At 41.4% G+C, this 26,343-nt stretch overlaps 2 protein-coding genes and 1 gene segment (V, D, J or C); 1 reads left to right on the plus strand and 2 right to left on the minus strand.

The window, feature by feature from the left end:
* Nucleotides 1-222: 222 nt before the first annotated feature.
* On the minus strand, nt 223-2,038 carry LOC106609426 (Ig kappa-b4 chain C region-like; the record flags this gene model as incomplete). The annotated part of the segment is given in 2 exon segments: nt 223-810; nt 1,921-2,038. Coding segments are annotated over 2 exon segments (435 nt in total), but the record flags the coding sequence as incomplete, so codon positions are not given.
* Nucleotides 2,039-4,754: 2,716 nt separating this feature from the next.
* On the minus strand, nt 4,755-7,031 carry LOC123743782 (uncharacterized). Its single transcript, XM_045722105.1, has 6 exons — nt 6,784-7,031; nt 6,579-6,635; nt 6,247-6,405; nt 5,962-6,118; nt 5,765-5,865; nt 4,755-5,518 (listed from the first exon to the last, which is right to left on the minus strand). The coding sequence occupies exons 1-6, from the start codon at nt 6,790-6,792 to the stop codon at nt 5,375-5,377; spliced, it is 627 nt and encodes a 208-aa protein (XP_045578061.1). The 5' UTR covers nt 6,793-7,031; the 3' UTR covers nt 4,755-5,374.
* A 1,290-nt stretch (nt 7,032-8,321) lies between these two features.
* LOC106609424 (zinc finger protein 135) overlaps nt 8,322-26,343 on the plus strand; it is a 28,051-nt gene continuing 10,029 nt past the window's right edge. For 2 of the 3 annotated variants that reach the window (XM_045722100.1, XM_045722102.1), the window contains exons 1-4: nt 19,893-19,964; nt 25,345-25,547; nt 25,697-25,789; nt 25,907-26,002. In XM_045722100.1, the coding sequence (XP_045578056.1) occupies nt 19,934-19,964; nt 25,345-25,547; nt 25,697-25,789; nt 25,907-26,002 (423 nt within the window). In that variant the 5' untranslated portion in view covers nt 19,893-19,933. Of the gene's footprint in view, nt 8,439-8,599; nt 9,033-19,892; nt 19,965-25,344; nt 25,548-25,696; nt 25,790-25,906; nt 26,003-26,343 lie in introns of those variants that run through there. The other variant, XM_045722101.1, reaches the window with a different exon arrangement.

A 26,343-nucleotide genomic window follows, 5' to 3' on the forward strand; every position in this document is an offset into this window, starting at 1 on the left:
TAATAAAGCGTACAATCTACTACAAGTGGATAGACCTTCTGTTAATCTGTAAACATCGTAGTATCTTGTGTTGCTATGAACTACAGTTTGATGATGATCTTGTTTCAAGTGAGAACCTAAATAACTAAGCAATGACATTTAGGTCTGATACGTTTGATGAATCTATTTCTATTTCATTCAACATTTAAGACTAAAATCTAATTACTGACAACAACAAAAAGCTTGTTCCAAAGAGAAGTCTTTATTTTCATTTATTAATCAAGGCATCAAAGCAATCATTCCTACAGTATCTAATAGTAATAAAACAGAACACATCAAATCTAACACTGATACAACCTCAGTCTACAGAGAGGATTGATACATGAACTCAAGCAAAGCCCTCTGTTAGTCTACATGTCAGTGATCAATAAGACAGAGAACATCTGATCTCAGAACAGAGTCAAAGCAGAGGAACCAGCAGCCTCTCTCCACAGGGGTGTGTGACTGAGGGGTCCTACCCAGAACAGTCAGCCCTCCTCAAGGTCTTGGTGACTGGAGTCTGGGAATTCTGCTGGGCTTCACAGGTCACCTCTCCTGCCTTGGTCCACTCCTGGCCAGTGAGAGTCAGGGTGCTGCTCCAGCTGTACAGGCCGTCCTTCTCCAGGACCCCGGGACTGGTCTTCTGGTTCTTGCTGGTCCCGTCCACTTTCCAGCTCAAGGTCCAGTCTGAGGGGAAGCCCTTGTTGGCCAGACACGTCAGCGTGGCTGTTGTTGTACTGGACAGTTCCTCACTAGAGGGGGGCAGGACGGTGAGGGTGGGGGCACTGTTACCTGGAACAAACAGAACACATCAACTAAGTAACTACATCAAGTACAGCTACAGTAAGAGATTATCTTCAGCAAAGTACACATCAAAATAAAGTGAATTGGAAATGCCCTCTAAATAGGAATGTAGAAGTTAGATTGTTTAAAAGATGTGGAGAAAACACTAAAGTAATATGATACAGCAGATTTATGAACCAAACAAGTATAAAGTGGTTAAATAACTAGAGTTACTAGTCATATGGTGTCAGTTATACATGTTATACAGATATTGTTTAGGAATGGATCTGATCAGAATAACCTAGTCATATTCATAGTATTTGCAGAATTAGAGTGTTAATTCGTTTTTATAAAATATCAACCATTTTAGACCATGAAGTCAGTTACAAACATAACTGAGACCCTTTGTATTCACACTAACAGTGAAGGCTACCATGAACTCAATGCAACAATAATGACTACAATATCCAATACTATTAAATAGTTATTATACCAGAATTAAGAGTTATATTCTGCAATCATACAAATCAGACATATAAATAAATGCCTACAATTTAACATTTTGATTCAATAAACTGTTGAAAGAAGTCTCAGTCAAAGCAATGTATAGATATTTTTTTAAATCTAAAATCTCAATATTTTTAAAGAATTTAAGATTAGCATACTTAATAAGTGTAATCAGAAAGAAATATCAAGAGAGCTTGTTACTTACTTCCAACATCTAGTCTGGTGGCGCTACCAAAAGTGACCACAGTGATACAATCCCTATTACTGCTCGTACAAAAACCTCCTGACCATTGGGGAAGCTGAATTTCTGTAGTCTGTGGTTCAAATAATTAACTCCACTATGGTATGAATAATTGCCAAATATTATTTTATCTTTTTCATTTTAAATAAATCGTTTTTTGTTTTGTTTTTCCTAACATTTAGCAAAACCTACTTTTTCGTGTACATTTCCTAATAGGTGACGTATGTTTATTCATACAACTAATCTAAAATGTAGACTAATCACTAAAAAAAGTATTAAATAATATCCTCAATATAAAGGCTAAATTGATAGAGAAATTGACTCACAACATCAAAAGGTGAATAAAACAGTTAATTGTGTTGTTTACTTACTTCCAATATCAAGTCTGGTGCCGCTACCAAAAGTCCACCACAGTGATACAATCCCTATTACTGCTCGTACAAAAACCTCTCTGTGTTGTGATGTTGCAGTTGTGACAGTGAAGATGATTCATACAGAATCATAATCAACACAAATACCCTTTAACATCTTCCAGGTAAAACAAACACTTCACATAAGTTGTTTCAAGATAATACAAATATGAATTGTATCTTAAATCCAGATATTAGTCCTTTTTCCTTCCTCTGTGTATCAGGTGTTCTCCTAGTCTGGAGGTACAGTCCAGCATTAGATCAGTGTTGCTAGTATTCCTCCATATTGTCCATCTGAAAGACAACAGCAGCAGCAGTAGTGATAGTGATCCATGTTGTATATTCCTTTATTAAACATGTTGATCTCAGATTTAACAGTGGTGGTAAAGTCACAGAGGACAGACAACACTACCAGAGGAATCCTACCGGCTTTAGTTTAGAGAAGTGTTCACTAACTGATTAGAGGAACTTACATTAGAGACCAAGCATGAGTGAACAGACAGTTCATTATATCTGATCATCATCAGAATAACAATATAATGGTGGTGTGACTAACAAACGTCATACATTAGTGATATGATTAAAAAGTTGCTGTTTGATGTTATAAAAATGAGCACATGCAGGATAAAATACTTTCTAAAGATGTGGGCCTTCTTGGAAACTGAAATATATTTAAAACATTCATTTGAATAATGCATCTCCCCCTGCTCTGAGTGTTTACAGCCCTGTGAGTTTAACACTTCATGACTGAGAGCTGTCCTTCATGACAACAGAACCCACATCAACCATGATTTTTACCACCATCTTCATCTGCTGAATTTATTGTTGAAAATGAATTAAATCTACACAACAGTAATGTATATCAGTAATAATATTTATATTCAGAACTATTCATTACTATATGTAATATTTCATTCATATAAATGTTTTTATTATACGTTTCAGAATCCAGTGGACAGTACACTGTGACTCAGACTCCTGCAGTGAAAACTGTTCTCCCAGGACAGACAGTCTCTCTGAACTGTAAAACCAGCAGTAATGTGTATAACAAATCTAGCCTGGTATCAACAGAAACCTGGAGGAGCTCCTGAACTCCTAATATACTGGGCTAAAACCCTTCAGTCTGGGACTCCATCTAGATTCAGTGGTAGTGGATCTGGGAGTGACTTCACTCTGACCATCAGTGGAGTCCAGGCTGAAGATGCAGGAGATTACTACTGTCAGAGTTGGCACAGTGGTAATGTGTTCACAAAGTGATAGAGAGCCGTACAAAAACCTCCCTCAGTCAGATTGCAGTGTCTGAGGGGGAAGATACAGTGACATAGAACACTGGTCATTAGAGGAGGTCAACTGTGACATGTTACAATATGATTAGAAAGCAATCATTCAGATCACATGACCATCATCATCATCATAATCATGGTTATAACTTACACTACATACACTATCTACATTACATACACTATCAATATACACTGTCTACATACACTATCTACACTACACTACATACACAATCTACACTACCTACACTACATACACTATCTACATAATTTACACTACATACACTATCTACACTAGCTACATACACTATACTACCTACACTACATACCCAATCTACACTACATACACTACCTATACTACAGACACGATCTACACTATCTACATACACTATCTACACTACATACACTAGCTACATACACTATACTACCTACACTACATACCCAATCTACACTACATACACTACCTATACTACATACACGATCTACATACACTGTATACTCTACAAAAACTATCTACACTACACACACTAGCTACACACACTAGATACACTACACTATCTACACTACATACACTATCTACATCATTTACACTACATACACTATCTACATTACATACACTATCTATATACACTGTCTACATACACGATCTACACTACATAAACTATCTACACTACACACACTAGCTACATACACTATCTACACTACCTACATAATCTACACTGTCTACATACACTATCTACATACACTGTCTACATACACTGTCTACATATGCTATCTACACTACATACACTATCTACATAATTTACTCCACATACACTATCTACACTACAGTACATACACTATCTACAACCTACACTATCTACATACACACACTATCTACATACACACACTATCTACACTACCTACACTACACTATCTACATAAAGTGTCTAGGTGTTCCACAGTGATACAGAGCCGTACAAAACCTCCCTCAGTCAGACTGCATAGTGACTGTACTGCTACAGCTGGGATCTACTGCAGATGCTGAGGGAACCAAGTATAGTTATTGTATCTGACCACTAGAGGGGAGTTCAAAAGCAGCCATAACTTATGCTTGAAATCAGTCAGTCCTATCCCACTGGGCACACACTGGTAGAATCAACGTTGTTTCCACATCGTTTCAATAAAATTAAGTTGAACCAACTTGGAAAAGACGTTGAATTGACGTCTGTGCCCAGTGAGAAGGCTTCATAATGCGTGTGATAGTGCAGCATGAGAGGAGATGGCGGATAATCCTGATTTCCTGCTGTCTGGGGATTGAGGATCAAACGGTTTTTGATTCATAAGGATCTGTCTCTGTCAGTTAGCATGGAACTGGTATTTCCTTCAGCCTACGGCTCTTTTCTTTTGTGACGAGAACAAGCCCCTCTTATGGCCCTCACTGAGATCATCCAGAGCAGGGTAGCTTACTCTCTCACACACACACACACACACACACACACACACACACACACACACACACACACACACACACACACACACACACACACACAGCTGGCAGTTAAACTGTCATACTGTGGTCACACACACACTGATGATGTGACTCAAAGAGGGGGTGAGACAAAAAAGTGTCAGCACACACTCTGTGGCCACACAGCAGCAATAGATATTTAGGCAACAACAAAGTCCAGTCTCAGTAGAGAATGTCTCTGATGTTGTGTAATGACAAAATCTCTGATTAGACAGACATAGACAAGGTAGGAACCTGTGATACATGGTGTTGTGTCAAAATATATGACAGTCCAAATGATATAGTTCTAGTAAGCGGTTGATTATTAATGTCTTATCGCCGTTGTCCCTTGTTTAAGTGAGACCCCTATATCAGCCCATATATTTTAGAGATATCAGCTCTGATATGTCAAAGATACCAAATAAGAGATTTCAGCTCTGTTCTCTCAGGGATATCACCCAAGAGGAATCAGAGATACCAGTCCAGAGTGACACCAGTCCAGAGTGACACCAGTCCAGAGTGACACCAGTCCAGACTGACACCAGTCCAGAGTGACACCAGTCCAGAGTGACACCAGTCCAGACGGGGAGCTTTCTGATCTCTATGCAGTGCTTGATGTTGGCTTCTTCTGCTCCCTCAGTGGTGATCAGGCTTCCCCCATTACTGGTGTGTCAGTTGTACTGGTGACTGGTGGAATAGGGATGGTTATGGTCCGTTCCGCATCAGTGGACAGCCTTCTATGGCCTCTCTCAAGGTTACTCTCTGGGGAGCCTCCTCTTCTAGATTTAATCTGTGGAACAGAGTATCACGTTGAAGCATCCAATACATACACCAGTGCTCTTCAGTCCTAATCCTGGAGAGCCAGTGTGCAGGCTTTTGTTCTAGCCAAGTACTAACACATTTGATGATTAGTTGAAGTGTTCTTTAGGTGTGTAGTAGTAGTGCTGGGCTGGAACAAGAGTCTGCATACCCTGTAGGTATTCTGGACCAGACACTGTCATACAGCCTGAGCAAGCCATCCACATTGTTAACTTACCGCCCACACAATGAGGAACACGCAGGCTGTGACTGGGATCGAAAGCAGGGACAGCAGACTCCCCCTTGACCGAGTCTGTTCATGGTCTTGTGCTTCACTTCCTGAGAGAGACAACAACACACTCTGTGAGGAAGAGACTTCAGAAATGTTGTATGTTGGGGCTGAATCGATACTGTGTGTTGGGGCGTGTTTCTTACCTGGTGTAGTAGAGGCAGGGCAGGGTGGAGGCACACAGTGGAATCCTCCTTCTCCCTGAGCTGCAGAATTCAAAATGTCTCTGATATAGTCGAAATACTGCCCAGACGGCCATTTGACCACCCTATAGTGGCATTTAAAGACTTGCATTGTTGCCTCCTGGAAATACAGACAAACAAAGTAAACATCAGGATAGTTGCACCACTTAATACAGTCAATAAACTGGGTCTACAGTAACTGGGTCTACAGTAACTGAATCTACATTTGGCAGAACTGACAGGCATTACCAGCTCCTCATGATCAAATTTCAAGCGTAGATTTTGCAGCATGGTGATGAAGATCATAATATTATCTTTGTTGGAAGAAATGGCACCAAACACCCGGGCCAGTTCCCTGAGGCTTTGTTCCAGTGGATAGATATTCAGTAGAACCCAGCACACACCACTCTGGAGTAAGAAAAGGGAGAAAACCGACAAGGTTACATATGATTCCAATCTACAGATTCCAAATAAAACAAAAATGTTCCTCAACAAAAATGCTGCCAAAGTTTAAGACCACCCAACTTCTCTCCTTCTAAAAGTTTCTGTATGATGTTTTGTTCTTGAGAAATTCTACTCACCCTCTCTTTGGGAATATAATGCATAGAAATGTTATAATCCTTTGGAATATTGTGTTTCTGTAAAAATAAATTAGGATTATTTGGCCCATTTTTCTGTATCAAAAGAAGAGATTTAAAGTAGTTTTTATGACAAAATAAACTCTAAATAATCACCAGACTAGTTTTGCATAGTACAGTTCAGGTTAGAGTATGTATAAGTTCTTACCAATAACATCAGCCTGCTCACGTCATCTGTGACAGGATTTCCAAATCCTCCTGAGCATACTCCAAGACTTGTGAATAGAAATAGGAGGACACACGTGGTCGTCCGAATCTGACAGAGGAAACAGATCAGAAAGGGAAGACTTTCCTTTCCCAGCCCCTCCGTACATTGCTTTCTTTTCTAAATCTGTATATGGCTTCACTTTCTCATCAACCCTCAAGTTAATTCTAGAAACGTTCTAAAAACAAAAATCACAATATATTCAGGAAAATCTAATAATAATATCATACTTAAAAATATGGATTTTTACTCACTTTGCTCTTCATATGGAACTTGAGAAGTTAATGAGGAAGACTTGAAATCCAATGTTTCTTCCTTCAGGCAGAGGACTTGTCATGATGACATGTAAATACTATAGACCAGGGTCCGGCTGACTAGTGTCGCAAGGGCCGCCTACGGGCACTACTGTCTGTAACTCACCCGCACGCACACACACATTTTAGAAACTCTTACTTGTTTGATATTTGTGGTCTATCTAAATGGGGGAATCACTTTTTTTTAAGAGTTGTAGTCCCGTATCCGTTCATAACCTGCCCTGAGCCTCTTCAAGCACCAAGCACCATCTCACAAAAACATCTCTGTGCTGATTCACTAGCATTTCCAGCTAAATATTTATCATAAATGTTATCAAATGGATTGTGAATCAATATCCAGTGTAGTATCCAAGAATATGAGGAGGATATTTGGCTGTGATATGGATTAGAAGTACGTCTGAGAGCCTGAGAGGAGAGACAGTCTGTGATTCATATGCTTTGATTCATCTGACCTTTTGTGTACTGCACAAGGACAGCATTGTGTGACCAGTCTACTGTCACTCAGTCACATAGTGTGTGTGTGTGTGTGTGTGTGTGTGTGTGTGTGTGTGTGTGTGTGTGTGTGTGTGTGTGTGTGTGTGTGTGTGTGTGTGTGTGTGTGTGTGTGTGTGTGTGTGTGTGTGTGTAAGCGAGAGAGAGAGTCTGTGAGATTTTGTGACAACAAAAGTTGCTCGGTGAGAGTGCACAGCGTGGTTGGTAGCATATATGAGTCAGACAACATGGAGGAGGATGAACGTACAACTCATGTGACAAATCACTCACTTGTTACTCGTTGTAAGGTTTTGATCAGGCACACACAAGGTGACTTAACAAAGTACATTTTGTTTGTGTCTGTGTAGGACGTTAGGAACCAATAGGGGAGGTGGTACGAAACGCATGGAGAACAAGAAAAACAAGGTGCCAGATGTATTTACAAGGGAAGGAAGATACTGTAACTCTAAAGTGAACAAAAATATATCTAGGCAATGTTTTTATATTAGTGTCTGTCTTACAATATGGGACAGTATTGATACTGCTTTTTTTATGAATAAATAAACCACACTACAATTCTGGTCATCTCACTGATGAGTTGTCAACAGCGTTCATATCACAGGTGTCCTGTGTCATCAGACTGTTGCTCCATTTGCATATGAAGACAATTTGCATTGGTAGCACATGCTTCAGTGTTCTTAAAGTGTATATAGTCCTGTGAGTTAAACGTGTGCTTTATAGAAGCAACACAACATAAGACAAAAATGACTTTTATCTCCGTAACTATCTTGGTCCTTGCATTTTACACAAATGGTAAGTTTGGAATTACTTCAGTAACTGACCTTAAAGCATTCGATTTTAATATTATTGTCCTAATTTGAACAGAAAGTCTTTATTCTAATATTCGTATTTGAACTGAAACAGGTTTAATTTAAATCAAAGACTGCAAATTAATATTTGTTTATCTCTTCCAGGCTGTGCAGGGGACATTCTATTGACCCAGACTCCTGCAGTTGTCATGGTCCAGTCTGGAGAGTCTGCCACAATCAGCTGTAAAGCCAGTAGTGCCATTGACGATGACTTAGCCTGGTACCATCAAAAACTTGGAGAAGCTCCTAAATTCATCATCAACTTTAACTCAGGTTTCACATCTGGTCGATATCAAGGCAGTGGATATGATATTGATTTCACTCTGACCATCAGTGGAGTTCAAGCTGAAGATGCAGGAGATTATTACTGTCAGCAGCATGAAGCTACTCCGTTCACACAGTTATACAGAGCCGTACAAAAACCTCCCTCAGCTGTAGAGGAAGTGATCTAAATCTGCCTACTGGGGACTTTCACAAATGTTGTGTTGAAATACAATATTAACATTTATCATGACAAGGATTATCATGGCAAATACAGGTGAGGTCAAGGCCCAATTTGAATATAATATCAGTTAATATGCCAGTGTGTGTGTGTATTTATGCCCATTTAGGTGTAATATTTGTATTGTGGAGAAGATTACCAGGCAAGAGACGGGAGTACAGTTAGTGTTGTTTAGTAAGAACATCTCGTTTAGTAAGAACAATCTTCCCAGCTCTGAAGATTTTGCTGTGAGGAGGCAGAGTCATTAGATCATTTATTTCGGTACTGTCCATATGTAGCTCGTTTTTGGTCACAGGTCCAGGAATGGCTGAAGAACTGCAACATTTACCTAGAATTAACGCTGCAGATAGCAATACTGGTGATTTGAAAAGTCATATTCAATCAATCAATAATATAATAATTATTTTAGCAAAAATGTTTATCTTTAATTTACAATCTGTAGAAACTATGAGAATAGAAAGGTTCAGTACTTTTGTGAAGCGTCACAGCACAGTTGAGAAATATATGGCAAATGGAAATCCAGAATGGCTGGTGTTAAGCGATAGATGGGAGGGGTTCAATGGAGCTGAACAAGATAACAAATGTAAAACATACAGGGTCTGTAAAATGTATATAGGTTCAGAACTGTTGTGAAACAGCACAGATACAAATAGAAATCAAACTGGATGGACATCAGAAATAGAGGAAGGCCAGGACAAAAACAAACAAAATATAACTATTGTAAAATAGTCTGTAAAATGTGTATAGTATGTATAAACTGAAGGTAGAAGCCTAAGTGTTATTGTTTATTAGTTTACTCCAATTGGGGGAGCAGTGGTAGGGTTTGCGGGGAATAATAAAGGTACATAAAAAAGTGTATATGTGTATGTATGTATGTATATATACAGTTGAAGTCGGATGTTTACATACACTTAGGTTGGAGATATTAAAACTTGTTTTTCAATCACTCCACAAATTTCTTGTTAACGAACTATAGTTTTGGCATGTCGGTTAGGACATCTACTTTGTGCATGACACAAGTAATTTTTCCAACAATTGTTTACAGATTATTTCACTTATATTCACTGTATCACAATTCCAGTGGGTCAGAAGTTAACATACACTAAGTTGACTGTGCCTTTAAACAGAAAACTATGTATTGGCTTTAGAAGCCTCTGATAGGCTAATTGACATAATTTGAGTCAATTGAAGGTGTACCTGTGGATGTATTTCAAGGCCTACCTTCAAACTCAGTGCCTCTTCGCTTGACATCATAGGAAAATCTAAAGAAATCAGCCAAGACCTCAGAAAAAAACTGTAGACCTCCAGAAGTCTGGTTCATCCTTGGGAGCAATTTCCAAACGTCTGAAGGTACCACGTTCAACTGTACAAACAATAGTACGCAAGTATAAACACCATGGGACCAAGCAGCCGTCATACCGCTCTGGAAGGAGACGCATTCTGTCTCCTAGAGATGAACGTACTTTGGTGCGAAAAGTCCAAATCAATTCCAGAACAACAGCAAAGGACCTTGTGAAGATGCTGGAGGAAACGGGTACAAAAGTATCTATATCCACAGTAAAACAAGTCCTATATCGACATAACCTGAAAGGCCGCTCAGCAAGGAAGAAACCACTGCTCCAAAACCGCCATAAAAAAAGCCAGACTACGGTTTGCAACTGCACATGGGGACAAAGATCGTACTTTTTGGAGAAATGTCCTCTGGTCTGATTAAACAAAAATAGAACTGTTTGTCCATAATGACCATTGTTACGTTTGGAGGAAAAAGGGGGATGCTTGCAAGCTGAAGAACACCATCCCAACTGTGAAGCACGGGGGTGGCAGCATCATGTTGTGGGGGTGCTTTCTGCAGGAGGGACTGGTGCACTTCACAAAAGAGATGGCATCATGAGGAAGGGACATGTGGATATATTGAAGCAACATCTCAAGACATCAGTCAGGAAGTTAAAGCTTGGTCGCAAATGGGTCTTCCAAATGGACAATGACCCCAAGCATACTTCCAAAGTTGTGGCATAATGGCTTAAGGACAACAAAGTCAAGGTATTGGAGTGGCCATCACAAAGCCCTGACCTCAATCCCAACTGAAAAGGCATGTGCGAGCAAGGAGGCCTACAAATCTAACTTAGTTACACCAGCTCTGTCAGGAGGAATGGGACAAAATTCACCCAACTTATTGTGGGAAGCTTGTGGAAGGCTACCCGAAACGTTTGACCCAAGTTAAACAATTTAAAGGCAATGCTACCAAATACTAATTGAGTGTATGTAAACTTCTGACCCACTGGGAATGTGATAAAATAAATAAAAGTTGAAATAAATCGTTCTCTACTATTTTCTGACTTCTCACATTCTTAAAATAAAGTGGTGATCCTAATTGGCCTAAGATAGGGTTTTTACTAGGATTAAATGTCAGGAATTGTGAAAAACTGAGTTTAAATGTATTTGGCTAAGGTGAATGTAAACTTTCGACTTCAACTGCATATATATATATATATATATATATATATATATATATATATACACTGCTCAAAAAAATAAAGGGAACACTTAAACAACACAATGTAACTCCAAGTCAATCACACTTCTTTGAAATCAAACTGTCCACTTAGGAAGCAACACTGATTGACAATACATTTCACATGCTGTTGTGCAAATGGAATAGACAACAGGTGGAAATTATAGGCAATTAGCAAGACACCCCCAATAAAGGAGTGGTTGTGCAGGTGGGGACCACAGACCACTTCTCAGTTCCTATGCTTCCTGGCTGATGTTTTGGTCACTTTTGAATGCTGGCGGTGCTTTCACTCTAGTGGTAGCATGAGACGGAGTCTACAACCCACACAAGTGGCTCAGGTAGTGCAGCTCATCCAGGATGGCACATCAATGCGAGCTGTGGCAAGAAGGTTTGCTGTGTCTGTCAGCGTAGTGTCCAGAGCATGGAGGCGCTACCAGGAGACAGGCCAGTACATCAGGAGACGTGGAGGAGGCCGTAGGAGGGCAACAACCCAGCAGCAGGACCGCTACCTCCGCCTTTGTGCAAGGAGGAGCAGGAGAAGCACTGCCAGAGCCCTGCAAAATGACCTCCAGCAGGCCACAAATGTGCATGTGTCTGCTCAAACGGTCAGAAACAGACTCCATGAGGGTGGTATGAGGGCCCGACGTCCACAGGTGGGGGTTGTGCTTACAGCCCAACACCGTGCAGGACGTTTGGCATTTGCCAGAGAACACCAAGATTGGCAAATTCACCACTGGCGCCCTGTGCTCTTCACAGATGAAAGCAGGTTCACACTGAGCACGTGACAGACGTAACAGAGTCTGGAGACGCTGTGGAGAATGTTCTGCTAACTGCAACATCCTCCAGCATGACCGGTTTGGCGGTGGGTCAGTCATGGTGTGGGGTGGTATTTCTTTGGGGGGCCGCACAGCCCTCCATGTGCTCGCCAGAGCTAGCCTGACTGCCATTAGGTACCGAGATGAGATCCTCAGACCCCTTGTGAGACCATATGCTGGTGCGGTTGGCCCTGGGTTCCTCCTAATGCAAGACAATGCTAGACCTCATGTGGCTGGAGTGTGTCAGCAGTTCCTGCAAGAGGAAGGCATTGATGCTATGGACTGGCCCGCCCATTCCCCAGACCTGAATCCAATTGAGCACATCTGGGACATCATGTCTCGCTCCATCCACCAATGCCACGTTGCACCACAGACTGTCCAGGAGTTGGTGGATGCTTTAGTCCAGGTCTGGGAGGAGATCCCTCAGGAGACCATCTGCCACCTCATCAGGAGCATGCCCAGGCATTGTAGGGAGGTCATACAGGCACGTGGATGCCACACACACTACTGAGCCTCATTTTGACTTGTTTTAAGGACATTACATCAATGTTGGATCAGCCTGTAGTGTGGTTTTCCACTTTAATTTTGAGTGTGACTCCAAATCCAGACCTCCATGGGTTGATAAATTGGATTTCCATTGATTATTTTTGTGTGATTTTGTTGTCAGCACATTCAACTATGTAAAGAAAAAAGTATTTAATAAGATTATTTCTTTCATTCAGATCTAGGATGTGTTGTTTAAGTGTTCCCTTTTTTTTTGAGCAGTATATATGAATGTTTATGTATGTATGTATGTATGCATATAGATATACATATATATATTTACATTTAAAAAAAATTACCTGTTATGGACAGGAGTTCCGCTAGTGGAACCCCTTGCCAACAGCCAATGTAATAGCAGGGCGCAAAACACAAAACAGCAAAAATCTCATAATTCTATTTTCTCAAACATACAACTATTATACACCCTTTTAAAGATAATCTTCTCGTTTATTCAACCACATTTCAAAAAGGCTTTACGGCGAAAGCAAAACATTGGATTATGTTAGGACATCAACTTCACAAGAAAAACCACACAGCCATTTTCCAAGCAATGAGAGGCATCACAAAAACCAGAAATGCAGCTAAAATTAATCACTAACCTTTGACGATCTTCATCAGATGACACTCCCAGGACTCAATGTTAGACAATACATGTATGTTTTGTTAGATAAAGTTCATATTTATATCCAAAAACCCCATTTTACATTGGCGCGTGATGTTCAGAAAATGTATTGCCACTCAAAACTTCCGGTGAATAAGCACATCAATTTACAAAAATACTCATCATAAACGTTGATAGACTTTACAACGGTTATTGAAAGAATTATAGATACACTTCTCCTTAATGCAACCGCTGCGTCAGATTTCAAAAAACTTTACAGCGAAAGCACACTTTGCAATAATCTGAGTACAGCGCTCAGACAACAACAACAAGCAATACAGATACGCACCATTTTGGAGTCAACTAAAATCAGAAATAGCATTATAAATATTCACTTACCTTTGATGATCTTCATCAGAATGCACTCCCAGGAATCCCAGTTCCACAATAAATGTTTGTTTTGTTCGATAAAGTCCATCATTTATGTCCAAATACCTCCTTTTTGTTGGCTTGTTTAGTCCACTACTCCAAATACAGGAAGCGTGCGCAAAATGTCACGACGAAAAGTCAAAAAAAGTTATATTTACGTTCGTAGAAACATGTCAAACGATGTATAGCATCAATATTTAGGATGTTTTTATCATAAATCTTCAGTAATATTCCAATCGGACGATTCCTTTGTCTTCAAAAAAGAAAAGGAACACAGCTAACTCTCACGGGAGTGCGCACCACTGAACTCATGTCATTTTCTCAGTCATCTGACTCCAGGGCCTCTTATTCTCTCCCTAGTCACAGTAGAAGCATGAAACAACGTTCTAAAGACTGTTGACATCTAGTGGAAGCCTTAGGAAGTGCAAAATGACCCCACAGACACTGTATACTGGATAGGGAATCACTTGAAAAACTACAAACCACTTCCTGGTTGGATTTTTTCTCAGGTTTTTGCCTGCCATATGAGTTCTGTTATACTCACAGACATCAATCAAACAGTTTTAGAAACTTCAGAGTGTTTTCTATCCAAATCTACTAATAATATGCATATCTGTAATGGCTGTCGTAGGAGAGAGAGGACCAAGACGCAGCGGGTTGCGTGCTCATCATTATAATTTATTAAATAAACGTGAACACGGAAAACAAGAAAACAAAGAATGACAGACCGACAGTTTCACAGGCTACAATAATAACAGCAGTGCGAAATACAACTACCCACAATTAACAACCCCAAACACATACCTATATATAGGACTCTCAATCAGAGGAAAATAGAAACACCTGCCTCCAATTGAGAGTCCACACCCAAACCTAAACATAGAAAAACTAAACTAGACAGAATGTAGAAAATACAACCTAGAACATACCCAACACCCAGAACTAACAAATCACACACCCTAAACACAACCAGCCACCCCGAACCAACCAAAACAAATACCCTCTGCCACATCCTGACCAAACTACAATACAAATAATACCTAAACTGGTCAGGACGTGACAATATCCTACCATCTGGGCCCGAGTAGCAGGCTGTTTAATTTGGGCACGTTATTCATCTGAATTTCCGAATGCTGCCCCCTGTCACCAAGAATTAAAGGTTTGCACAGCTCTCTCCGCTGCTCTGTTTGATGCCAGAGGGTAAAGGGGTGACAGGATGCCCCTTACTCCATTGTTCTTGAGAAACATTTTGAAATGGACATGGAAGCAGGGCCATTGTCCGAGACGAGCTCCTTGACTAGTCCAAAGGATGCAAACAGATGTCTGAGAAGATTGATGGTCTTCTCAGCTGTGTTCAGCTGAGTAGGGAACACTTCCATCCATTTGGAATGGACATCGACAACAAGGAAATGTTGCTTGTCATTCTCGGTGTAATCCACATGGATGCATTCCCATGGTGTAGCAGCCCAGGACCATGGATGAAGAGGTGCAGTAGCAGGCTTGTTTGCGAACAGCTTCACAGGATGAGCAGTGGATTACATGCTGCTGAATGTCCTGATCCAGTCCAGGCCACCACAGATAACTGCAGGTGAGTGCTTTCATTCGAGTGATCCCTGGATGTCCCTCATGCAGGACAGATAGCAGTCTCCTCTTCAATTTGTGAGGTACCACCACCCTTGATCCCCACAGAGCACATCCTTGATCAGTACACAACAGATCTTTCTTGTCGATGAATGGACAAAGGTTATTGCTGTTAATGAAGGTTGGCCAGCCTGCCAATGTTAAGTCCAAGACCTTTGAAAGCACTGGGTCTTTCCTCGTTTCCTCTGCTATGTCTGAAGCAGATATGGGCAGTTCGTCGATGAGAGAGATCTGGAAGACAGCTCTATCATCTTCACTGTCTGAGTCACTTTTGCATGGTAGTCTTGATAGTGCTTCGGCATTTGAGTGATCACTGGATCGTCTGTACTCAATCTCGTAGTCATAGGCTAGCAGTATCAGAGCCCAACGTTGCATTCAAAGTGCAGCCAGGGTTGGTATGGCTGATTTTGGTCCCAGGATGGCCAACAGAGGCTGGTGATCTGTCAGCAGTTGGAACTTCCTTCAGTAGAGGTATTTGTGAAACTTCTTCACTCCGAATATTGTGCTCAGGGCTTCCTTCTCAATTTGAGCATAATCTTTCTCACTTGGTGACAGAGTCCGTGATGCATATGCAATAGGGTGTCTCTTCACCTAACGGTAGAACATGTGAGATGACGGCTCCTACTCCTTATGGAGATGCATCACATGCAAGTCTCAGCTTCATCTCTGTGTCGTAGTGGGCAAGCCACTTGCACTTTAGCATACGCTGTTAGCAAGTCTTGAATGCTTATTCGCATTGTGGAGGCCAATTCCACTTTGTATCAGCCTCCAGCAGTTGGTGAAGCGGATGCAACAATGTGGACAAGTTTGCCACAAACTTTCCGTAAAAGTTCATGAGCCCCAAAAATCACCTCAGCTCTGAGACATTTGTGGGTGCTGGTGCGTTTCGATTGCTTCCACCTTGCTGTTGGTTGGGTGCAGGCCTTGTGCATCAATCTTGTATCCGAGATACTCCACTGAGTCCTGGAGAAACTCCACTGAGCCCTGGAGAAACTCACACTTGCTGTGTTTCATTCTCACTCTGTATTTCTCCAGTCTTGACATCACTTTGTCCAGCACTACAAGGTGCTCTTCAATGGTTTGTGCTGGCACGAGGATGTCGTCCATGAAACACACAACATTGTCTATACCATCCAAGGTCTGATCCATTGGCCTAGGGAATCTCGCTGGAGCTGTCGAGATTCCCTAGGCCAAGTGATCAAATCTGAATAGCCCCTTGTGTGTATTGATGATCAGATAGTGTTCTGACTCCGGATCCAGCTTCAGTTGCTGATAAGCGAATGATAGGTCCAGCTTACAGAAAATCTTCCCACCAGCTAGAGTGGCAAACAGATCTTCAGAGTTTGGTAGTGGATATTCCTCTGGTAGTATGCAGTGATTTACTGTGACCTTGTAGTCTCCTCACATTCTGACGGTCTTGTCTTTCTTTGGGACCACAACTATCGGAGCGGCCCAGTCGCTCCTTTCCACTTTTGTGATGATGTTATTATTCTGTAGGCAGTCCAGTTCCATCTCTACTGCTTCCTTAAGAGCATCGGGAACTGGACGTGGTTTGTGAAAGATAGGCTTGGTTCCTTCTTGCACTTTGACTTTTACTAGTGAAGTTTTCTATCTCGCCGTAGGTAGCCATCTTTAAAAATATCTTTGTGCTTCTCCAGCATGTTAGTGAGTGTATCCAGACTCACTGGTTTGTCATTTCTCAGACTGATGATTTCTCCCCAGTTCAGCTTGATGTTCTGTAACCAGTTTCTGCCTAGCAACAATGATAAGCAGTAGCGTCCACTCCTTCCCCTCATACCAGACTGGTACCTGGATCTGCCCTAACACAGGAATAGTGTCACCAGTGTATGATGAAAGGCGGATGGACGTTGGCTGAAGAGGGCACTCATTCAGTTTTTCTTTGTAGATTCTCTCAGGAACAAGAGATACAGACGCTCCAGATTTCCAGCTAAATCCGTGCTGAGATAGATTCCATATTTTTGTTGTTGAGCTGTGTACACTGTGAACAGTTCCAATACTGATCCAGCTGTGCCTTCCTCTTCTTGTGCTGCGTCTGACACCTTGTGCGCTCTTGCTGTGCATTTTGGAGCTTTACATACTGTCTGTAAATGTCCAACCTTTCCACAATTGTGGAACTTTTCATTTTGGAATCGACATTCACTGTGCTGATGATTATCTCTCCCACATCTGTAGCAACTTGGCTTAGACCTTTGTGATATAGGCTGCTGTGTTCTTGTGTAGCCTTGAGGACGGGACTGAGAAAAGTGTGACTTTTGTGAGCCTTTTCCTTCACATGTGTCACTGACCTTGTGAAATCCTTTCTGACCTTCTGCATGTCCTGATAGCTCATTTGTATCCCTGTGGGCAAGCTCGAGTCCAAGTGCGATATCACAAGCTTTCTTGAAAGTCAGGTCCTTCTCTGACAGAAGCCTTCTGTGATATGCTTCACTTGTGAGACCACATAGAAACTTGTCTCGGAGAGCATCATCAAGAAATTGTGCAAACTCACATGTACCTGCCAGTCTTTTCAAAGCAAGGACGTAGTCACGGTTTCCCCTTGACTCTGGTGACGTTGGTAGAATCTGAAACGTTCCGCAATGAGATTTGGTTTGGGCTTGAAATGCCTTGAAAGAGTTTCAGTCAGTTCTGCATAGGTCAACTCCACTGCTTTTTTTGGTTGAATGAAACCTTTCAGCAATCCATACTCAGTTGGACCCAAAACACTGAGAAATACATCCGTTTTCTTTTCATCTTTGATTTCATTTGCAGCCAGCCAACACTCAAAACTCTCTAAATAGGAATCAAAATCCTCTTTTGTAGCCTCAAACTCTGGTACTCGACCAGTGGTTGCCATTTTCACAGTTAATTTTTCAGTTTCCTCATTCCTTGTATTAATTTTTCATCTAATTCTTCACTTTCTCCATTTCAGAGTTTCTGCAATTTCTTCATTCTCTGCACTCATTTGTAAAAATGTATACACTGTGTTACGTTTCTTCTTTTTCTTCATTTTCTTTTTTACAATATTTCTCAACGGATGCCTATTTTCGATGGGTTCAACGACAGTTCTTAATTTAACCACCAGAGGGCAGTGTCGCTATTCTCGACTCCAATAGGGTTGCTACTTGGCAGCTCCCGAACACTGTACCTACTGGCAGTGCTTAGAATAAACAGTCTTCTACTGGCGGAAAAAAATTACTGACGATTTACATCAGGATAATGAGTTTCATTACTCACGCAAAATTTTTCCCTTCAAGCAATGTCCGTTTAAGAAACTTAATCACCTCATCGCCACTGTAATATTTGTGTCGTGGAGAAAATTACCATGCAGGAGACGGGAGTACAGTTAGTGTAGTTTAGCGAGACAATTTCATGTCCTACAGCCCCCTGCCCAATAGTGCGCATGTGCACTATCTACAGTGGGAGAAAAAAGTATTTGATCCCCTGCTGATTTTGTACGTTTGCCCACTGACAAAGAAAGGATCAGTCTATAATTTCAATGGTAGGTTTATTTGAACAGTGAGAGACAGAATAACAACAAAAATATCCAGATAAACGCATGTCAAAAATGTTATAAATTGATTTGCATTTTAATGAGGGAAATAAGTATTTGACCCCCTCTCAATCAGAAAGATTTCTGGCTCCCAGGTGTCTTTTATACAGGTAACGAGCTGAGATTAGGAGCACGCTCCTAACCGCAGCTTATTACCTGTAAAAAAGACACCAGTCCACAGAAGCAATCAATCAATCAGATTCCAAACTCTCCACCATGGCCAAGACCAAAGAGCTCTCCAAGGATGTCAGGGACAAGATTGTAGACCTACACAAGGCTGGAATGGGCTACAAGACCATCGCCAAGCAGCTTGGTGAGAAGGTGACAACATTTGGTGCGATTATTCGCAAATGGAAGAAACACAAAAGAACTGTCAATATCCCTCGGCCTGGGGCTCCATGCAAGATCTCACCTCGTGGAGTTGCAATGATCATGAGAACGGTGAGGAATCAGCCCAGAACTACACGGGAGGATTTTGTCAATGATCTCAAGGCAGCTGGGACCATAGTCACCAAGAAAACAATTGGTAACACACTACGCCGTGAAGGACTGAAATCCTGCAGTGCCCGCAAGATCCCCCTGCTCAAGAATACATATACATGCCCGTCTGAAGTTTGCCAATGAACATCTGAATGACTTAGAGGACAACTGGTGAAAGTGTTGTGGTCAGATGAGACCAAAATGGAGCTCTTTGACATCAACTCAACTCGCCGTTTTTAGAGGAGGAATGCTGCCTATGACCCCAAGAACACCATCTCCACCGTCAAACATGGAGGTGGAAACATTATGCTTTGGGGGAGTTTTTCTGCTAAGGGGACAGGACAACTTCACCGCATCAAAGGGACGATGGACAGGGCCATGTACCCTCAAATCTTGGGTGAGAACCTCCTTTTTGTTGTTATTCTGTCTCTCACTGTTCAAATAAACCTACTATTAAAATTATAGACTGATCATTTCTTTGTAAGTGGGCAAACGTACAAAATCAGCAGGGGATCAAATACTTTTTTCCCCCACTGTATTAGGTGTCGTAACATAACACTGACGTAATACATTTGTGCTTAGTAACAGCATAGTAACTAATATAGACTGATATAGATCACCGATACTACATTAGGTAAGGTTGGTTCAGACAGAACGCAGAAAATTAACACTGACAGAGCAAGTGTGCAAAGTGTATAAACCATCCAGACATTTGTGTAGGCCTAAAAAGTATTTGTGTATTCAAGAGTAGGCCTATCCTGCGCTATAGGTTTTACATCGTTTTTCGTAGTCTACACATTAAATTCCAGCACGCTAGGTGGCGGTAATGCTGCCAGCTTCTATGCCGCCCAAAAACCTCCAGTTGGATGTTAAGATTACTTTCTGATTCATGGCAGCAACACTAACTGGATCACTGAGGTATAATAAGAACTGGGGACTGTGTCCAAGATTTTTGTTTTCAAGGTAATCTTCTCACGTTCACATACACCGCGTCATGGACCGTCTGTTACGGTTGCATCCTGTTTATATGGACCAACCACAGGAGTTTTGTGGCAGCTTATTGGGGAGGAGGGGAGGACGGGCTCGTGGTAATGGCTGAAGCGGAATTGGTGGAATGGTGCCAATACATCAAACACATGGCTTCCATGTGTTTGATGTCATTCCATTCACTCCATTCCAGACATTATTAAGGCCATGTAACGCTTTGTAGGTTAGCAGTAAAACCTTGAAATCAGCCCTAGCCTTAACAGAAGCCAGTGAAAGAGGCTAGCACTGGAGCAATATGACAAAAAATGTGGGTTCTGGTCAAGATTCTAGCAGCCGTATTTAGCACTAAATAAAGTTTATATGAGTGCTTTATCTGGGTAGCCGGAGAGTAGAGCCTTGTATCAGTCTAATCTAGAAGTGACAAAAGCATGGATTAGCTTCTCTGCATAATTTTTGGGCAAAACGTTTCAGATTTTTTTAATGTTACAAAGATGGAAAAAAGCTGCCCTTGAAATATTCTTGATATGTTTGTCTAAAGAGAGCTCAGGGTCCAGAGTAACGCAGAGGTCCTTCACAGTTTTATTTGAGATGATTGTACAATCATCAAGATTAATTGTCAGATCAAACAGCGTATATCTTTGTTTCTTGGGACCTATAGCTAGCATCTCTATTTTATCCAAGTTTAAAAGTAAAACATTTGCCGCCAACCACTTCCTTAAGTCTGAAACACAGGCTTCCAGGGTAGGCAATTTTGGGGCTTCACCATGTTTCATTGAAATGTACAGCTGTGTGTGGTCCGCATAGCAGTGAAAGTTGACATTGTGTTTCAGAATGACATCACCAAGAGGTAAAATATATAGTGAACACAATAGTGGTCCTAAAACGGAACCTTGAAGAACACAGAAACGTACAATTGATTTGTCAGAGAAAAACCATCTACAGAGAAAAACTGATATCTTTCCGACAGATATGATCTAAACCAGGCTAGAACTTGTCCATGTAGACCAATTAGGGTTTCCAATCTCTCCAAAAGAATGTGGTGATCGATGGTGTCAAAAGCGGTACCAAGGTCTAGGAGCACAAGGACAGATGCAGAGCCTTGGTCTGACGCCATTCAAAAGTAATTTACACCTTCACAAGTGCAGTTTCAGTACAATGATGGAGTCTAAAACCAGACTGGAGTGTTTCCTGTACATTATTTGTCTTTTGAACTCATCCTTTCCCAATCCTCTCCCACTCACAAGGCAGGCAATACACTTGACTTCATCTTTACGAGAGGCTGTTCACCCACTAATCTCACTGCAACCCCCTTCCAGGTCTATACTTTGTTTCCTTTTCTGTCTCCCTTTCCTCCAATTCTAGGAGGCTCTCCGCACTGCCAAAGCTGAATCTCTCTCCTCTGTTCTCATCCTCCTAGATCATTGGTTCCCAAACTTTTTATAGTCCCGTACCCCTTCAAACATTCAACCTCCAGAAGCGTACCCACTCTAGTGCCTGGGTCAGTGCACTCTCACGTTTTTTGCCATCATTGTAAACCTGCCACATACACACTATACGATACATTTATTAAACATAAGAATGAGTGTGAGTTTTTGTCACAACCCGGTTTGTGGGAAGTGACAAAAAGCTCTTATAAGATCAGGGCACAAATAATAATATAATAATAATCAATAATTTTGCTCTTTATTTAACCATCTTACATATAAAACCTTATTTGTTCATCGAAAATTGTGAATAACTCACCACAGGTTAATGAGAAAGGATGCGCATAACTCTGCAATGTTGGGTTGTATTGGAAAGTCTCAGTCTTAAATCATTTTCCACACACAGTCCGTGCCTGTATTTAGCTTTCATGCTAGTGAGGGCCGAGAATCCACTCTCACATAGGTACATGGTTGCAAAGGGCATCAGTGTCTTAACAGTGCGATTTGCCAAGGTAGGATGCTCAGAAATCTGGCAGTGGCTTCTGATTAAATTCAATTTTCACAGAACCGCTTGTTGCAATTTCGATGAGGCTCTCTTGTTCAGATATCAGTAAGTGGACTGGAGGCAGGGCATGAAAGGGATAACGAATCCAGTTGTTTGTGTCATCAGTTTCGTGAATGTACCTGCGTAATTACGCACCCAACTCACTCAGGTGCTTCGCTATATCACATTTGACATTGTCCGTAAGCTTGAGTTCATTTGCACACAAAACATCATACAATGATGGAAAGACCCTGTGTTAGGAAAATGTCCTTGTTAATGCAGACAGAGAAGAGCTCCAACTTCTTAATCGTAGCCTCAATTTTGTCCCGCACATTGAATATTATTGCGGAGAGTCCCTGTAATCCTAGATTCAGATCATTTAGGCAAGAAAAAACATCACCCAGATAGGCCAGTCGTGTGAGAAACTCGTCATCATGCAAGCAGTCAGACAAGTGAAAATGATGGTCAGTAAAGAAAACTTTCAGCTCGTCTCTCAAAAAACGTGTCAATACTTTGCCCCTTGATAACCAGTGCACTTTTGCATGTTGTAAAAGCGTTACATGGTCGCTGCCCATATCATTGCATAGTGCAGAAAATAAACGCGAGTTCAGGGGCCTTGCTTTAACAAAGTTAACCATTTTCACTGTAGTGTCCAAAACGTCTTTCAAGCTGTCAGGCATTCCCTTGGCAGCAAGAGCCTCTCGGTGGATGCTGCAGTGTAACCAAGTGGCGTTGGGAGCAACTGCTTGCACGCGCGTTACCACTCCACTATGTCTCCCTGTCATGGCTTTTGTGCCATCAGTACAGATACCAACATGAGCAGCAGCTACGTTTGGCTACATACGGACTGTTAGTGGAATTCCTGCAAGACAGTAATGGTTAATGTGATTGGATGTTAATTATTTGACTAGGATACCTGTATTTGACATCGTGTTGTTATTTCGCTGAACACTAGATGGTTTAATTTTATTTGGGGCAGTGAAACGAGGCTACTCAGGAGAGAAAAAAACCTCACACAAATGTATAGCCCCGTTGGAAAATATAAATGGACTGTTTTTAAATGTGAATCACATTTTTATTTGGCGTACCCCTGACGGCATTGCGCGTACCCCTGGGCATACCCCAGTTTGGGAATACCTGTCCTAGATCTATCTTCTTCCTTCGAAACCGTGAACCATGAGATCCTCCTCTCCAACCTCTGAGAGCTGGGCATCTCAGGCTCTGTACACTCTTAGATTGCATCCTGCCTGGCAGGCCGCTCCTACCAGGTGACAGGCAGATGATCTTTGTCTGCACCACATACTCTCACTACTGATGTCCACCAGGGCTTGGTTCTGGGCCGTCTTCTATCTATACACCAAGTCACTCGGCTCTGTCATATCCTTACATGGTCTCTCATATCATTGCTATGCGGATGACACTCAACTACTTTTCTCCTCCACCCCTTCTGACACCCAGGTGGCGACACGCGTCTGCCCCTCCCTACCTTCAGGCTATGCTCAAACCCTACACCCCAACCTGAGCACTCCATTCTGCCACTTCTGGTCTCTTGGCCCATCTACCCCTACGGGAGAGCAGCTCCCGCTCAGATTTGTCCAAGCTCTTCTCTGTCCTGGCACCCCAATGGTAGAACAGGCTTCCCCCTGAAGCTGGGACAGTAGCTTGCTCATCTTCCTAAAAACATCTGAAACTCCACCTCTACTATTAGTATTTTAAATCCCCCCCTCACTTAAATAATCTCCCCCCCCCCTTAAAAGCCTTTTGCGAACTAACACTTGCTCCTGACACTGACTTTGCTGATAGCTACTTTATTGAGGAAAAATGTACTTACTATGACTGTGATATGTGGTCCCACCTAGCTATTTTAAGATGAATGCTCTGGATAAGGGCATCTACTAAATGACTAAAATGTAAATATAAACAAATATGTATCATTGTTAATGTTCAGACAATAATTGTTCATACATCATGAATACATACAGGTTAATTCCTTTTATACTATTACGTATGGTACTTTTATTTTGACATTTTCCCGAAACCGTGACCCGGAAGTACTCTTTTAGTGTTGCTGACGACACACTAATTACTTTCTGGATGTACCGTTGTTGTTGCCATTTCCACATTTATTAATTTTATTGCATGTTGATATTTATTTATTTATTTCACCTTTATTTAACCAGGTAGGCAAGTTGAGAACAAGTTTTCATTTACAATTGCGACCTGGCCAAGATAAAGCAAAGCAGTTTGACACATACAACAACACAGAGTTACACATGGAGTAAAAACAAACATACAGTCAATAATACAGTAGAAAAATAAGTCTATATACAATGTGAGCAAATGAGGTGAGATAAGGGAGGTAAGGGCAAAAAAGGCCATGGTGGCGAAGTAATACATGTATATAGCTGTATGCTGTTAGATTTGTTGTTTATTATCCATACATACATTTGATAACAACTTTTCCATCATGGACAAACGAGTCAAAGCTACGGGTAGGGCAGGGGTTGTTTCTAAACTGTCTATGCTATTAACCCTGGCTAACGTTAGCTTAAGTAGCTCAAATTCAACTTACAGGCAGCCCTAAGTGAACTGTAAAGTAATTTACTAGTATAGCTAACTACATTCATTTCATGTTAATGTCATGTTGGCTTTCTTTCTAAATGTAGCTATCTATTGCTGCTAAATATAGTAAAGCCAAAGATTATAACGCCCATCTGTGGTATAGTCTTATCATAATATTTTTTGCCTTGATGTTGTAGACAAAAACATTTTTTTATGCAACTCCTGCCTAACACTTTTTTGGTTCTCTCTTCTTTCCATAGGTCCCCCTCTCCCTCTCTCCTCTTTGCGACTCTTGATTTCTCCCTTGCGGCTGATGTATTCATTTGTGTGGCATGTGGTGAATCAACGCAATGTGATGCACTATGGGAAGGTCGAGGAGTTTGTAACTGTGGTGACTGAAGCAGTTCCAAAGTTGCTGAGTTACAAACAGAGGGCTCAACTCATCCTGGGCCTGAGAGCAAGGGTGAGTGACATGTTGTGTGGTCATGGGAGGGGTGGTTTATCATGCTTTGATTGACACATTTGTATCAATGCCAGTAGAAACTAGATGTGTGTAAGGTGGGCGGGGAAGATGCACGTTTACTCAATATCGCCATGATTCCCATTATTTAGATGATCTTGGAGATGTTCCGCAAGGATTGTCCACCTAACCCTCAGGCCATCCAACAACTCCTGGGAAAGATGAACATCAGTGCATCCTCAGGGGTAAGTACATTTTTCTCTCTCCTGCATACATTCAAAGGGTGTAAAAGCTACCCATTTTAATAGTTATAAAAATACAAATAAATACTTGTAGCAAATTATTCACATTCTGTGTTACAGCAGCAAGATGCGGAAGTGGAGGAGTCGCAGGCTAACTTTGTGGCGCTGGTCCAAACCCTGCTGAAAAACCCTTATGAGAGGAAGCACTTCTTCCAGGTTTGACATACTTTCTCTCTCTCCATTTCGTCTGACTTGCTTTTTGTGGCCCGTCATTCAGGTAGGTTCTGTCGTAGACACTGTCACTCTTTCCTTCCCTGTAGGAGGAGTTCCATACACAGTATGGCTTGAAGTATGACACAGCACTGCAGGCCCTTGTGGGAGGCTTGGTCTTCAGACTGGAACAACTGCTATCTGTGCCAGATCTCTCCCAGGTAATCAAATAAAATAAAATGTATTTATATAGCCCTTCTTACATCAGCTGATATATCAAAGTGCTGTACAGAAACCCAGCCTAAAACCCCAAACAGCAAGCAATGCAGGTGTAGAAGCACGGTAAT

This window comes from Salmo salar, chromosome ssa07 (genome assembly GCF_905237065.1).
Source record: "Salmo salar chromosome ssa07, Ssal_v3.1, whole genome shotgun sequence".
Taxonomy (NCBI): Eukaryota; Metazoa; Chordata; class Actinopteri; order Salmoniformes; family Salmonidae; genus Salmo; species Salmo salar.

Coding starts and splice junctions, on each gene's coding strand:
- LOC123743782 (XM_045722105.1), bottom strand. Junction 5,866..5,961: donor CCCTGCCTCTACTACACCAG/GTAAGAAACACG, acceptor TGTCTCTCTCAG/GAAGTGAAGCACAAGACCAT. Junction 5,519..5,764: donor TGTTCCTCATTGTGTGGGCG/GTAAGTTAACAA, acceptor TCTGTTCCACAG/ATTAAATCTAGAAGAGGAGG.